Source organism: Erpetoichthys calabaricus, chromosome 17 (genome assembly GCF_900747795.2).
Source record: "Erpetoichthys calabaricus chromosome 17, fErpCal1.3, whole genome shotgun sequence".
NCBI classification, from domain to species: Eukaryota; Metazoa; Chordata; class Cladistia; order Polypteriformes; family Polypteridae; genus Erpetoichthys; species Erpetoichthys calabaricus.
Genome location: NC_041410.2, coordinates 24,196,572 through 24,211,180, shown reverse-complemented (window position 1 = coordinate 24,211,180; position 14,609 = coordinate 24,196,572). Strand labels below are relative to the sequence as shown.

At 38.4% G+C, this 14,609-nt stretch overlaps 1 protein-coding gene across 1 annotated transcript in view; it reads left to right on the top strand.

Annotated features, from left to right (window-relative positions):
- Positions 1 to 14,609, top strand: part of zbtb32 (zinc finger and BTB domain containing 32) — a 141,749-nt gene that overhangs the window by 67,210 nt on the left and 59,930 nt on the right. The window contains exon 3 of the mRNA XM_028823363.2: positions 6,734 to 6,831. Within this exon, the coding sequence (XP_028679196.1) occupies positions 6,734 to 6,831 (98 nt within the window). The remainder of the gene's footprint in view (positions 1 to 6,733; positions 6,832 to 14,609) is intronic.

Below are 14,609 nucleotides of genomic sequence, written 5' to 3'. Positions count from 1 at the left end.
ACTCATATGAGTTTAAATGAGAATCTCCAATAAGCCTAAAACATACCTCAAGGGTGTCCAGCTATGATCCTGGAGAGTTACAGTAGCTGGATGTTTTCCTTCCTGCCATTTTGGTAATCAGTGTTCAATTTCTGCTGTTAATCGAATTCTTTATTCTTCATTTTAATTGCTTTGTTTTTTATGACTCAGTTCTTTGAATTGCCGTTTTTGCTGAATTGCTTCTTTTCTTTTTCTTCAATGGCAGCCAAACACAAATGAGATGTGAAGTGAGCTAAACGAAGCCCAGCTGAGCTGGGGCCTCAAACTCCAGCCAGCTTCACTCTATTCTGTTTCTTAATTAAAAGCTGATCCTTGTTGTTAAGTAAATTCGTTATTTGATTTCCGTGGCTTTAGTGCTCTCATTCTGCCACAGCAGACATTCCCAAATTTCGTTTTTCTAAGAGCACCGACAAAATATTTTGTGACCTGAGCAGATCAACATTACTGAGACCTTCACCTTTCTTTATTTTCAAATATTTTATGACGAACACAGGCTAGCTGGTCAAGTGTTGACTTGTTTTGCATCTCATTATTGTTTGAGTGCTAATTAAAGAAAAAACAAACAATTAATGGGTTCTGAAATAACAAGTCAATTAAAAAAAAACAATTAAGGGATCAAAGTATTAAATAGCAAGTCAATTCAGATGAAAGCAAAAGAAGTTAATTAGCAAAAACTGGTCATTAGTTAGGAAAAAGGTTAGAATGAAAACCTGCAGCCATTGCGACCCTCCAGGATTGGAGCTGAAAAGCCCAGACATAACTTCTTGTCCCTATTATATAGTGCAGGGGTGTCGAACTCCAGGACTGGAGGCACACATTGGCTTTAGCTTTTCATTCTAACCCTTTTCCTAATCAATGACCGGTTTTCACTACTAGTTAATTTCTTTTCCCTTCATTTTAATACCCATATTTTTAAAGATTCAGTCCTCTGAATTGATTCACTTCTTCATTAAATGGCAGCCAAACAGAAATGAGATGTGAAACAAGCCAACAGATCACCAGCTAACTTGGGGCATCAAACTCCTGCCAATTTCACTCCAACCAGTTCCTTAATGAGAAGTCAATTCTTGCTGTTAATTAAACCAATTATTTAACTCCATAGCTTGTTGCTGCTCTCATTCTGCCACAGCAGGCACTTCCAAAACTGTTGATTTTCTGTTTTTTCTAAGATCACTATCAAGATATTTTGGTGACCTCGGAGATCAACCTTACTAAGACCCTCACCTTTCTTTATTTTCAGATACTGTGTGATGGGTACAGGTGAGCTGGTAATGTGGCGGCTTGTTTTGTGTCTCATTATTGCTTGGCTACTAATTAAGGAAATAGAAACAACTGACTGAGTCAAGTTAATTAAAATAAAGGCAAAATAAATGAATTAGCAGCAAAAACTGGTCACTAATTAAGAAGAAGGTTAAAATGAAAACCTGCAGCCACTGTGGCCCTCCAGGACCGAAGTGCGATACCACTGATATAATGCCTTGCAAAGTGCATGTTCCATTAAAATCCTTAAAAAAAGGATAAAAGAAAAGTACCCTAAGTTCTTGTCAATAAGCCGCGGCTTATCTAAGGAAAAAAGTTGTGAAAATGAAAAAATAGAATATCGGCTTATACATAAGTCCGGCTTATACATCCATCGCGGGGGTTGCGTTCCAGAGCCACCCGTGAAATAAGAAAATCCGCGAAGTAGAAACCATATGTTTATATGGTTATTTTTATATTGTCATGCTTGGGTCACAGATTTGCGCAGAAACACAGGAGGTTGTAGAGAGACAGGAACGTTATTCAAACACTGCAAACAAACATTTGTCTCTTTTTCAAAAGTTTAAACTGTGCTCCATGACAAGACAGAGATGACAGTTCCGTCTCACAATTAAAACAATGCAAACATATCTTCCTCTTCAAAGGAGTGAAGCAAACAAATCAATATGTCTGTTTGGCTTTTAAGTATGCGAAGCACCGCGGCACAAAGCTGTTGAAGGCGGCAGCTCACACCCCCTCCGTCAGGAGCAGACAAAGAGAGAGAGAGGGAGAGTTTGTTTTTCAGTCAAAAATCAATACGTGCCCTTCGAGCTTTTAAGTATGCGAAGCACTGTGCAGCATGTCTTTTCAGGAATCAGCTTTACAAAAGATAGCAACGTGAAGATAATCTTTCAGCATTTTTAGACGAGCGTCCGTATCGTCTAGGTGTGCAAACAGCCCCCCTGCTCAATCCCCATACGTCAGGATCACAGATAGTCAGCGCAAGAGAGAGAGAACAGTAAGCCGGGTAGCTTCTCAGCCATCTGCCAATAGCGTCCCTTGTATGAAATCAACTGGGCAAACCAACTGAGGAAGCATGTACCAGAAATTAAAAGACCCATTGTCCGCAGAAATCCGCGATATATATTTAAATATGCTTACATATAAAATCACAATTTAAATGCCCGCTACGCGCTCGTGTTGACTCGGCGACGCCCAGAGCAGAAAGAACGCGCTCCGGCCGCTCCAACCGCGCCATGCGGGGAGTGAGAGAGACGGCAATATCTCACACTCTCTCCCCCCTTAAAGAAATTAAATGGGCGCGAGTGAGACCACTGACCTCCCTCCCTTCTATTAGTTATAGGTTATAGTACGTTCGGCTTATCCATGAGTCCGGCTTATCTATGATACGATTTTATTTTAAAAATTCGTATGATTTTTGGTCTCCGGCTAATACATGAGTCCGGCTTATAGACAAGAATTTAGGGTACTTGGCTGTGAAATGTATTTATTTCCTGAGGCCAAACAGGCAAGGTGACATTAGTCAAGTTGAGGTCCATTTTCCAGAACAGGAAGGCCATGCTATTAAAGTTTTTCTCTGAACAATGGAGGGAAGTTGACATAAAGGTAAGCAAAACATTATAAAAAACTTCTCAATGGAAATTTGTGCCTAACTTGTAAAACCTCATCCACACCCACCAGCTTATGATTAATTCTCAGGAAGGCCTCAACCAGCAATGTGTCTGACCAATGCCATCCTGTTTTTGACTTTAAAAGAAAAAGAACAAGAAAAAGTAAAAGAAAAAGAAAAAAGCCTCACCTGATACCTTCCATAAAATTGATTTTCCCCAGTTTACTAATTATAATTCATAACCCTAACTCTTACATTTTTATTCTTCATTAGTGACATTGAAGAACGTTTCTTATTTAATGTAATTATTCTGATTAATGCAATTTTAACTTGCAGTTAGTGGCCTCTCAAAAAGCACCTGTAGATAAAAACTTCCTCAATACTCGAGTCACATTTTCATACCTAAGAGACCGTATCTGTTGTAACCACAAGGGGGGGGGGGGGGGGGGGGGGGGTGACCACTGAGCCCAAAAAGGTTTTTACTTTCAACCAACACTTTTCTAATTGTGCACCAGCCAATATACACAAATATAATCATAAATTATCTCCTCCCGTCTACCTGATAAGTGTTGCCTGCTGCCTCCCGACTCTGACTCCCCAAGGAGATGCGGTGGGCTCCTTTTAAACTGGACCAGGGAATGTCACTGCAGTGGCCACCTAGAACATTACTGTACAAAGTCATATGGAAACCTGGTCAGTCCTCTCCTGACAGCTCCCTCTTGCGGCACCCAAGGACCCCAACATGGCTGCTCTTCTAAACTCGAATTCCCACTCAGGAGTCTTAACTAGGACCAACCTGGAGGTTGTGTGGGGGAATGATCTGCCTCTGACATCCATGTTTTCCCAGTTCATCCATTAGTAGATCGCCAATCATTCCAGCTCCTTCCATGCTGTACTTCCATAATGGCCTACCATTACTCTCTGGCCCAGTCGTGAAAATTCCACTCCATTTGCCTTGGCATTTACACTGCCATGCATGTAAAATAATTTTCAGAGATGGCTGGTCCACCCCATGTTCGTTCCTGTCTTACAGAACTTTCTCCCATGACCCTACAATGAAATGGACAGAATAGTCATATCCTTAAGATGAACTTACTAACTCAATTTATGGAAGTGATATTATATAATTTCAGTGTCTTTAGATTGATAGTGTCACAAAAACGACCAATAGACATTTAAAGGTTTGGGGCAGCCACCTGTGTATTATGCCCTGGCTGCAAAAGGTTAAAGTTTTCAGGGTTTTTCAGAGAGTCCAGAACAGAACTGATCATTGTAAGAAAATATGGCAGCTTTAAAGGCTGGTGGAGAAAGTGACGTCTTCAGAGGCGCCGGGACCAGAAGTAACGGCTTCAGAGGCGCCGGAACCCGATGGAATTTCTTGAGAAAGGTCTGCCGGGAAGTGAGAGTGACAGTCAGCGCACATCGCCACCCCCTGTTCTGGTGTAGAATTACAATTACTCAAGCCCTTTAGCTGCCTCCTACTCACAAATGTGTGACAATAGATAGATAGATAGATAGATAGATAGATAGATAGATAGATAGATAGATAGATAGATAGATAGATAGATAGATAGATAGATAGATAGATAGATAGATAGATAGATAGATAGATAGATAGATAGATAGATAGATAGATAGATAGATAGATTTGCTCCAGACCACAGTTGATCTCACTTCTGGATGCATTGCTTGTCTCTTACAAGCCTTTTGCTTTTTCAAGAAAGGTTACTCCAACACTATCAGAGAATTGTATTAGAAATATATCTTCATAAGTTTGTCTTTAAGCAGCTATGTGTTTGCCTTTTGAATCTGTGTTTAGAGGTGAATGGTGGACTTTAACTGTGAAAACACACTAGGTATCACCTGCCCATTAGCTGGTAAACCTCGTTCCTGGTGGGCCATAGTGGCCTCAAGTTTCTGTACAGACAGTTTCTTCATTTGTGGGCAGCCCCTGGTTTTTAAATAGACAGTCTATTTATGCTCTCTGTCTACAGACTTGTAAATTACCATTGTGAAGCTTTAAATGCTCTATGAAATTCAGAAACAGGGTGATTGATGTGGTAGCTGTTAGAATTCAGGAATTGATTCAGCTTCTCTCCTTCATCTTAATTTTTGTTTCAATGTAGTTCACTTGTTTGTCCCAGTTCTGAAAAGTTTCTTCAACCATTAGGCCTTTATCAGTGAGCTACAAATAATACAACAGACCAAAATTCAGAGCAGCTAACCATTTCCTCCTGTGTGTTGCCATTATGAAGTTACTATTTAAAGAAACAGAAGGAAGAAAAAGCTGACAACTGAGGAATGTTAGTCCGCACAGGTGCACGAAATATTTTATTTGACTTTATCACTGCACTTTATTTTCACTCAACTTGTCTAGGTGGGGGTCTTGGTGTTAATTGCCTGACTTGGAAAGACCAGGCCTTCTTGGCAAATTTTTCAGTCCTTTCTGGACAATTTCTAGAAGTGCCCAAACTAGTCGAGAGATATATCATCACACCAGCCTCTCTTGGGTCTGCTCCTGGATCTTCTCAAAATGTGCTGTACCTCTTAGAGCTCCTGTCAGAGGATATTCTCACTTTATGCCAAAAACACCTCAACTGGCTCTTCTCAATTCACAGAAGCTGAGGTCATCCTGTATTGCTAATCTCTTCACCCAAACATGGAAAGAGAGAGTAGCAACCTTATGTTGAAATCTTATTCCAGCCAGTTTCACTCAAAAATCCCAGAGTTTCAATAAGCAACCAGAGTTTGCGTCTACAGGTAAGAATGACAATGTGAAATGACTGGTTAATTGAATCCTTCATCTGAGAATTTACCTCCTGCTTCACTGCTACAGCTTGTTTCAATGTGTACAAGAATAACGTCACTGCACATATTCATTGGTCAATCTCACAATCACCTCAGTTTTGAACAAGACCTGGGGTAGCAGCTGACCTTTCACCTGATGAGAGCGGGCCACTCTTTTAAAGATGCTCATAACCTCAGAAGTGCTAATTCTTATTTCAGCTGCATCACGCTTAGCTGCAAACTGTTCCTGTACACAGCTGAGATCACAATCTGAAGAGGCCAAACGGATAACATCATCTGCAAACAGCAGAAATGCAACCCTTAGGTTATAAAAATGCATACCCTAAAAAACCTCAGCTGCACCCTGATATCATGTCCGTGAAACAAAAAGGAGACACAATGCTGTGAATGATTCCTACACACCCTCTCAATGAACTTGACTTACTGTATAACCAAGTAGAGTATGTGAACTTAACTGTTATCTTAATAATTGTGTAGCTCTTTTGACAAGACACCATAGGTCACACAGCCACAGTCCATAAAGCATATGTACTGTAAACAAGGCTGAGACGTTTTCATGCCTCCCCAAATATCTGTGGAGTTACAAAGAGTTTATCTGCTGTTACAGAGCCCAAAGAGGAACCATATTGCTTCTACTGAATTTGAGGGTATACTCTCAGATGGAGCCTTTGTTCTAGTAGCCCATCTAATATGTGTGAACTATTACACTATAATTGTGTGTTTGTAAAGCTCTATGGGATGGCGTTCACTTAATAAAGGTGTGGCGTAATATGTCAAAACTAAGCAGGTTATTGTTAATTCATTGCTAATTGCTAATTTGGATTTACATTTAGCATTAGATGACAAGTTTGTTATGTCTGCAGTAGTTAAGAACCACAAGGACTTTGCTTCAATGATCCAGAACTGGTCAAAGGGGCTACAGCAAATGAACGGAGGGATCTCCGTTGCAACTTAGGTCTCCTGCCATGTTATTTATGCTGTGGGTTTTAAGAAGATCTTTTTCCTCTTGTTTTTCAGGAAACATCCAAACTTCACCAAAATGTACAGCTGCGATTTCTGTGGAAAAGAATTCCAAGACAGCTTCTATTCACAAATGTATAGGCCCATCAATACTGGTAATGTAGTCCTTTGTTTTTTTTCTCTTCTCATCTTACTTGCTTTAAAATGAATGTCATTTTGCAAGCTTTAGAATATAAAGCACCATTTTGAAACTACCATATATACTTGCGTATAAGTTTGGTCTTGAAACCCGAAAAATCGATTATAAAATCAGACCCCGACTTATACACCCGTTCAAAAATAAGACACTGAAATCTTTTTTTTCACATGTTTTTGCATCTTCCAATCTCGCACCAGTTTCTCAGACACATCAAATTTTTCTGCAGCAGTGCAGTTACCAATTTCTTTCGCCACTTCAATGACTTTTAATTTAAAACCAGCTTCATATTTTCTTCTGATCGAACGCTCCATCGTAGATAAGGGATACTCTTATGATAAATGTGTATAAGGGTGTGCATTACAAAAAACACAAATCAGTGCAAACGTCGCTTCGGAATAGTTCAGGTATTATTACCGTGTGGTCACGTAGGCACAATACACAGAAAAGAAAAGGCAGTATGCTCCATGGTTACTCTCTCAGGTGGGCGTTAGCATATTGTAATCTCTTGGACCAATAGCGTGAGTTTTCCGCATTCGATTTATATGACCGACATTATAAAATACCAGAAATTATACGGTAAAATTAAGCCCTGACTTATCTGCAGGAGAACTTATAGGAAGTATATACGGCAAAACAATTACCAACCACACTAGCATTTTCACATTGTTTATAAAAGTATTTTCTTCTGCACAAAAAACAACCGAAAACACATATGAAATAGTTGTCTGCCTACATTGGGCATGTGCGCAGCGTAGATGTCTTAAACCAGCAGTATACTGAGTCATTTGCACTCAGTATCTGACTTTCACCTGCAGGGTGAGACATGATCACACCTGCAGTGTGAGACATAGAATGTCTGGGTTCCTTAGTATTAAAATTAAATGTCCTTTAATTTTGTGGCACACTTTTCTAAAGTGATCACTGTCTTCTAGGTACTTTTCTCTAGGTTTTCAGGCCAGAAGAATCAATTTCTGTCCTTTGTTTTGACCCAAAGATTTTATGTAATCTTTGTGGCTCTTGCATCATTCTTTACCTAGGCAATCTTTCCCGTAATTCACTGTGATGGCACAATGATGATCCTCCTTTTAGTTCATTTACCTGGGATTGGATAAAAACCTGTGAGCTCTTTATCAATCGTTTCTTTGAAGTTTCTGCCTTTAAAAAGACTTATTTCTTTCTAAACATTGACTATGATTTTGGTTTTGCCATTTGTGTTTTGACAAAAGATCGGATTGCTTACTGGCTAACGGACATTGAACGTCTCTGCTCCGCCTGCGTAGTAGTAAAACAGGACAAACTGTAAAAATCAATAAAAAAAATAATAATTTGTAATAATAAAGTAATAATTTGTATTGAGATGAATTTATATTGATAGCTTTTGTTTGCAAGGGCCTCTTGATATACAATATTTTTGGTTTTCCTATCAGGGGCGAGAATGTAGCTGTGATCTCTTTACCAAAAATGTAAAAAGTTGTCAAGGTATCTCTGGCCAAGCGGAAGGTTGGTACGCTCCAACGTGAAACGTTGCTACTGAATCTGATCGTGTTCATCTCTGACAGGAGAGCGTCCCCCAAGTGGGGAGAAGAGCACATGGCTGTGATATCTCTGCCAGTGAGCAGGTACCCTCTAAAACACATGGAACCCTGATCTCTCTCTCAAAATTGTCAAATGTTTCTCCTTAACAATCTGTAAATTATAATGTCTGCAGAACAAACAGGTATCGCTAGCTAAGCGGAGGCAAAGTACGTTCCAACACATGGCGAGAGGTAGACCGACTCAAACGGAGGCTGGCACGTGAGTGAGAATGGCCCTGTCCGTCTCCACCTCTCCCTCCCCTCGGCCCATAACCATCCCTCTAGGATTTGTATTAATTAATCGCTGAGAGAAGTTGCAAAATGAACCAGAATGTTCAAACAAATTACAGAAAAAAACCTGACCTAAATCCTTTAATAGTACTCTCTTGAGAAGCGGACAGACAGACATTGGATTTTATATATAGAGAGATGAAGTCATTACTTTTCACTCAAACATTAGGAAGTTTTCCTTTACACAGGGAACCATCGACATTTGGCAGATGTTACCAAGTAATGTGGTAGACAGTAGGAATTTAGGGACTTCCATTATTTTGGAAGAATTAAGTGGATAGGACTGGTGAGTTTTGTTGGGCTGAATGACCTGTTCTTGTCAAATGTTCTAATTTTCTAATGTTCTAATAATTTTTATTTTATAAAATGTTACAATGGTTTTGTTAATGACATTTTGATGACATTTTCATAATGATATTTGCCAGGGTACTAGCATTGCAGTCACACTTTTTTTTAATAAAAATGTTCACTGTTAGTCACATAATTATAAAAAGTGCAATGCATATTGTCATTACACCATCAATGTAGAAGATGGGTGAAAGTTTTAGCTTCACTTAATAAAACATATTTATTATGAATTATAGTTAGGGTAAGGATACTTGATACCGCCAGCATTATTTGCACAGTTTTCTGATTCTGACTATTTTGCGTTTTGCCATTTTGTTTCTTTATACTTTTTGAAAAATGGACTCCATTCTGACTTTTGTCTATTTGTACGATTTCCATGTAGAAAACCTTTTCTACCCCAGTCCTTTATTTAAAATTACAAACCAGTCCTTTGGCCTTGAAATTCATTTCTATCTTGACACAACAATCTGAAAGTTTGCAGAATGTGAACAATTAGTTAACGTGTGGCAAAATCTCAGATTCCTGTGCGTAATTAAAGTTGTTTCTAGGCTACATAAACTGTGCCCAGTGTATGATTGAAATAAATATCTACTTTCCAAGAGAGTAATAGCCCAGCTTGATGGTGATAACCCAAATTACATTTTTTTAAATTGATGGTAAATCCAGATGCATTCATGTGTTGTCGTCCTTGCTGCGGAGCTTCTGCTCTTCAGAGTCCTACAAGTTAACTCCTCTAGGAAGTGAGTGCCAATGTCTGCCCACCTTCAACCACAAACTGGGCACACCTGATAAAGATAATAAAAGTGGCTTTGTCACTGCTTGTACAGGATCATTTGTTTGCAGTTTTGGAAGTTAAATAATGCTATGATTTGCTTTAAAATGTGACAACATAAGCATTAGACATTTTCTTAGATGCTTCCCTGAAGTTTCAGTTCCCTTTCAAGCCAGCTGATGTGGCATTTCAGCCTGCTGCAGTTAAACAGTACTGTGGAAGAAAAACTATTTTTAAATCATTTCAGTGTTTGATCTCATGGTGGTCACTTCCACCACATTTTTGAACAAATTGTCTGTACATTTTGTGGAGCGGGCAGATTGAGAAGGCCTCTTGTAATATTGTCTGGTTTAGACCGTTGTCACATTACACACTTTTTCACATAATTTTCAGTTGTAAAATTAATTTATGGAATGTTAAACAAGTCACAGTGAGTTGTAGAAGGTTGCAGTGTGCACCAGTAGCTTATGTAATGTGACACCTCCTGTGACTCTGTCAGGGTGCTCTTAAAAGCTCCTATCACTCTCTGTGACTCACTAGGGCAAAATAAAGTACTTCGATTACCCCATTGTCATTTTCAAGTTGTAGGGGTGGAATCCTGTGTCTGCAACAATTAACAGCAATTATGAAAAGACAAAATAAATAAAATGGAGAAAGCTTAGTGACAACAAAACAAAAACAATTGCTGAAATGAATTACAAAAAAAGAATATAAAATGGAAAGATCTAACAACAGTATATTATTTTAAAATAACGAGTCTTCGGCCATAATTTAAATACTGACATGGATTACTGGCAACATGTCCATGCAATTGCCTTACTCCTAATGTCAGATAGATTTCAATAAGGAATATACGATGATGATTATTGTTATTACTGTTATCCATTTGTTGATATCCACTGTTCAATTCAGGGTCACTGGATTTTAAAATTTTTTTTTAACAGGGAGTAAGATAATAAATAAATGAAGAAATAATTAAATGAATACATAAAGAATTAAGAATCAAAAATGTACATTTGATAACACATTTCATCTTATCATTTTATCTATTTAGTGTCACATTTATTTGCAATCCACTGTGGCAAACCCCAAAACGGGAGCAGCCAAAAGAAGAAGAAGAAGTGTCACATTTATCTGCAAATGTATTTAATTTATTTTGTCTGAAATATTCCTTTGAGCATTTGACCACACTTTACCAGTAGTCAGTAGCTGGTTTGGGAAAAACAACAGGCAGTGGGCATCCAGGCTGCAGATCCTTCTGGCCGTTTCTCATTCTCTTAACTGGCACAACATGCACTTTGCCGTTTCTAGTAATCGCAGGTATCCACTTCAGTTGCTGAGTCACATTTATAGGTTGGCTACTTTCACTTTCATTTCTAAATCCACTTCTTTCTTATTGTAAAACCACATTTACGATCGAAATTCAAAACTGAAACCAAAAGTCTAACTGTTACCACCTGTATGGCAAAAACAAGTGTCCATACACACAAAACCCTCCTTTTTTCATATAGCGCTCCAATTTGTCTTAGTTGAAAATGAGACTTGCAAATGGATAAATGAGAGTCTGATAGGCTCTAGGTGTGCGACGTATGGAGTGGTGCACCGAAATGATATACAGAGCATTTGAAAGGTTTTGTATTTAAAATATGACCTGGCGTTCTGCTTGCTTGCTCAATGTTCACAGTAGTGTAATGGTTTTCTAGATGAAGAAGGCCCACTGATGGGACCCATGACTAGTAAACAATCCAATAAAAGCCAAAGTAAGTGCGTAGCCAGACAGTGGACTCCAGGACAACTCCCTGGTGTCTTAGATGCGGACATTTTAAGAGCATGAGAGTTAAAGACGAGCATGTATGACATGCACTAGTGGAGGAGCTTCCAATGGAACAGAGAGAATGAGGGACAAACATTGTGCCTTTAAACGAAAGACCAAGCCCACCAGCATCCTGCGCTGCAGTTCCAAGGAACACCCAAAGGAGTAAGATTTTGCAAAAATGGTATTCATTTCAGAAATTATTCTAGAAATAATTCTCTGTGTGTCTAGTTTCAGGTAGTGAGTTTGGTCATAGTATGCCTAAGATAGTAAAAGACAGTTTTTAACAAGATCAGGAGATAAAAAAGTAAAATTGGGCAGAAAACAGTCAGAAAACACACGGCAAAAGTCTAAATACTTAAAATTTGAATCCTTACTATATTAACACACCAAAAAAAGTTTATTTTACAAATCCAGAAACGAATTCTAGTCACAGAGGTGTGTTGTCATCTTAAATATACAGATGACATTGTAATGACTACACAGGGCGGCAGAAGTTTTAAGTATTACAGAATCAGGTGACAGAGTAAACAATAGCCAGGACATGATAGAAAATTGAAAATCAAGAAATGTAGTGAGAGAGTCCAAAAACGGAATATTTTACATTGCTAAAACCAATAAATAGAGCATAAATCAAGATTGAAGAACAGAAAACAGTTCCTATCCAGTGATATTTTGAACAATGTTCACATTAAATGTGTTAAAATAAATTAAACTGAATTAATCACAGTCTAGGATAGTAAAGAAGTGCATGATGTTGCTCTTTATACCTTTGCAGTAATTATGTCATGCGTCGCACACTCCCGGACATCTTGCCTAGTATCTGCATTACAAGCAGAAAACAATAGGTGGTGCTGATACTAAAAACAAAGTAGCACCTTAGGACGACATACAGTATTTGAAAATGATCATCTTCAAAAACATCGTAAATGAGAAAACAGACTATTAAATTCCTAAACCTCTAATAAAAAACGCTACCTTCGTTATTCTTAGCGGCCAAGGACAAGGCTGTAAAAAAAAAAAAAATAAGTAAATAAAATAAAAATAAAAAACAAAGTCCAAATCATCATGATAGATGTTTTGCATAAGACTTACAGCCACCACATTGCAGCAATGCGGTGCCATCACTAACAGTAATGTAGCCGTAGCCATGTAAGCAAAACAGAAAATGGTAATGAGAGCAATAAGAAATAAAAAAACAAAACAGTGTTAAAATAAAATAATGATAGAATAGGCTAAATATAAATACAGGATTTCCACACAAATGGGTAGTGCATAATGATAAGCGAGACACTTCACACCAAACTGAAAGTGATACGCTTCTTGTGTTTTGTTGCCATCGAAATTTGAGCAACTGACACAAGAGGAAAGAAAATGTAGTTGTGGTCTTGGAAGCCTTTGCATGCATTAATTCCACATGTGCCTCTCTGATGGTGTTTTTTAGTGGGGAATAAAATCACAACCTGGTAGGCAGAAACTTTGGTCAGCAATTCTAATGACAATGATGATGGCCACAGTCCTAACGATGCAATGCTGATAGAAAAGAAACCTGAAGCTCCATTGTGCTTGGAGAGTGTTTATCCTCAAATTCTTGTGCAAATTCAAGAAACAACAAAGGGTGGTTACTTGGTAATGGCGGCAGAGGGATTTATGGTGGAGACGACTTCCTATGTAGTGAGATTTTCCTGTGGAGAAAACGCAGTAAGGGGATATTTTTATGTGTCTTCATGTGGAAAATAAGCAGCAAGTCACATTTTTGAAAAACGTACTGTGTTCTCCCATGATAAGGTGAATGAAAGTGATAAAAAGTGTTGATCTGGTTGGCAGGCAGCAGATTACATGTATTACACAACTGCAGAAGTAAAACACAGGTAAACACAAAGTTGTGAAGGAGGCTTTATGGAGTAATATTCCTGGTTTCCAACTCCCCAAAAAAACGTTCAAATCTCTTAATACTCTTTGCAGTGAGTTACACATTTCACAATATCGAAATCGCCTACGAAACAAATTTCAACATCAGTTTCATAATGTCGTATGTGGAATGAAACTTGTTTGCTTCGTTCACCACTAGTACTACAAAATCTAAATATCATCACAGGTCAGATGTCAGGTAGAGACACTAGAATTGGACTAAGTGGGAGCTGATTAGGTGTGTCCTGAAGTAGGCAAGTGGGTGAGCCACCTCAATCAGAAAATAAAGATGTCAGTCGGACCAAATAGGACAGCAAGACTTTTTTTTACTATTATTTAAATGTTGTGTATATTTCCTTTAATTATCTCTGCGTTGATTGTAATTTGCTCAGACCTTTCCTTCTGGACACTTTCGAGACATTTAACTTGGTGTTCTGAGCTAGGGTGGTACTTAGAAGAGGGTAATTTGTGATACTTGAAAAAGCACATTTTTTGGCAGGCCACCTGGGGGAGCTGGTGTCAATGTGAAGGCTTCACAGGTATGGTGAGTTCAGACACAACCTCTGCCTTTTTTTTCCCATTATGTCATGTGTAGCCAAAGGTTTGAAGTGTGTTTCACTGTGATCTGTGAGCAGGGCTGGATTAACCATTAAGTAAAATAAGCATGTGCTTAGAGCATCAAGGGAAATGGGGCACCACAGAAATTTTCCATTCCTGGATTTACCATCCCTGTGACCCTGTGTTAAGGATATAGTAGGCTGGATAATGGATGGATGGATGGATTTACCATGGACTATATGGTGCAAAGTTGCAAACTGAACTATGTTTCACAAAAAGGGTCTCCACCATTAAATTAAAAAAAATGACATACTTATACAGTATTTTCTTGGATCTGAGTTGCAATCTGATTATTTGGGTGGTTACCTACTGTTTTGTCTTGGTAGAATAATTTATTACTCTACTTTCCCCTTTTGTATTATTAATATGTAACCTTTGTCAGAATGCCTCAAATCTCATAGACTTAC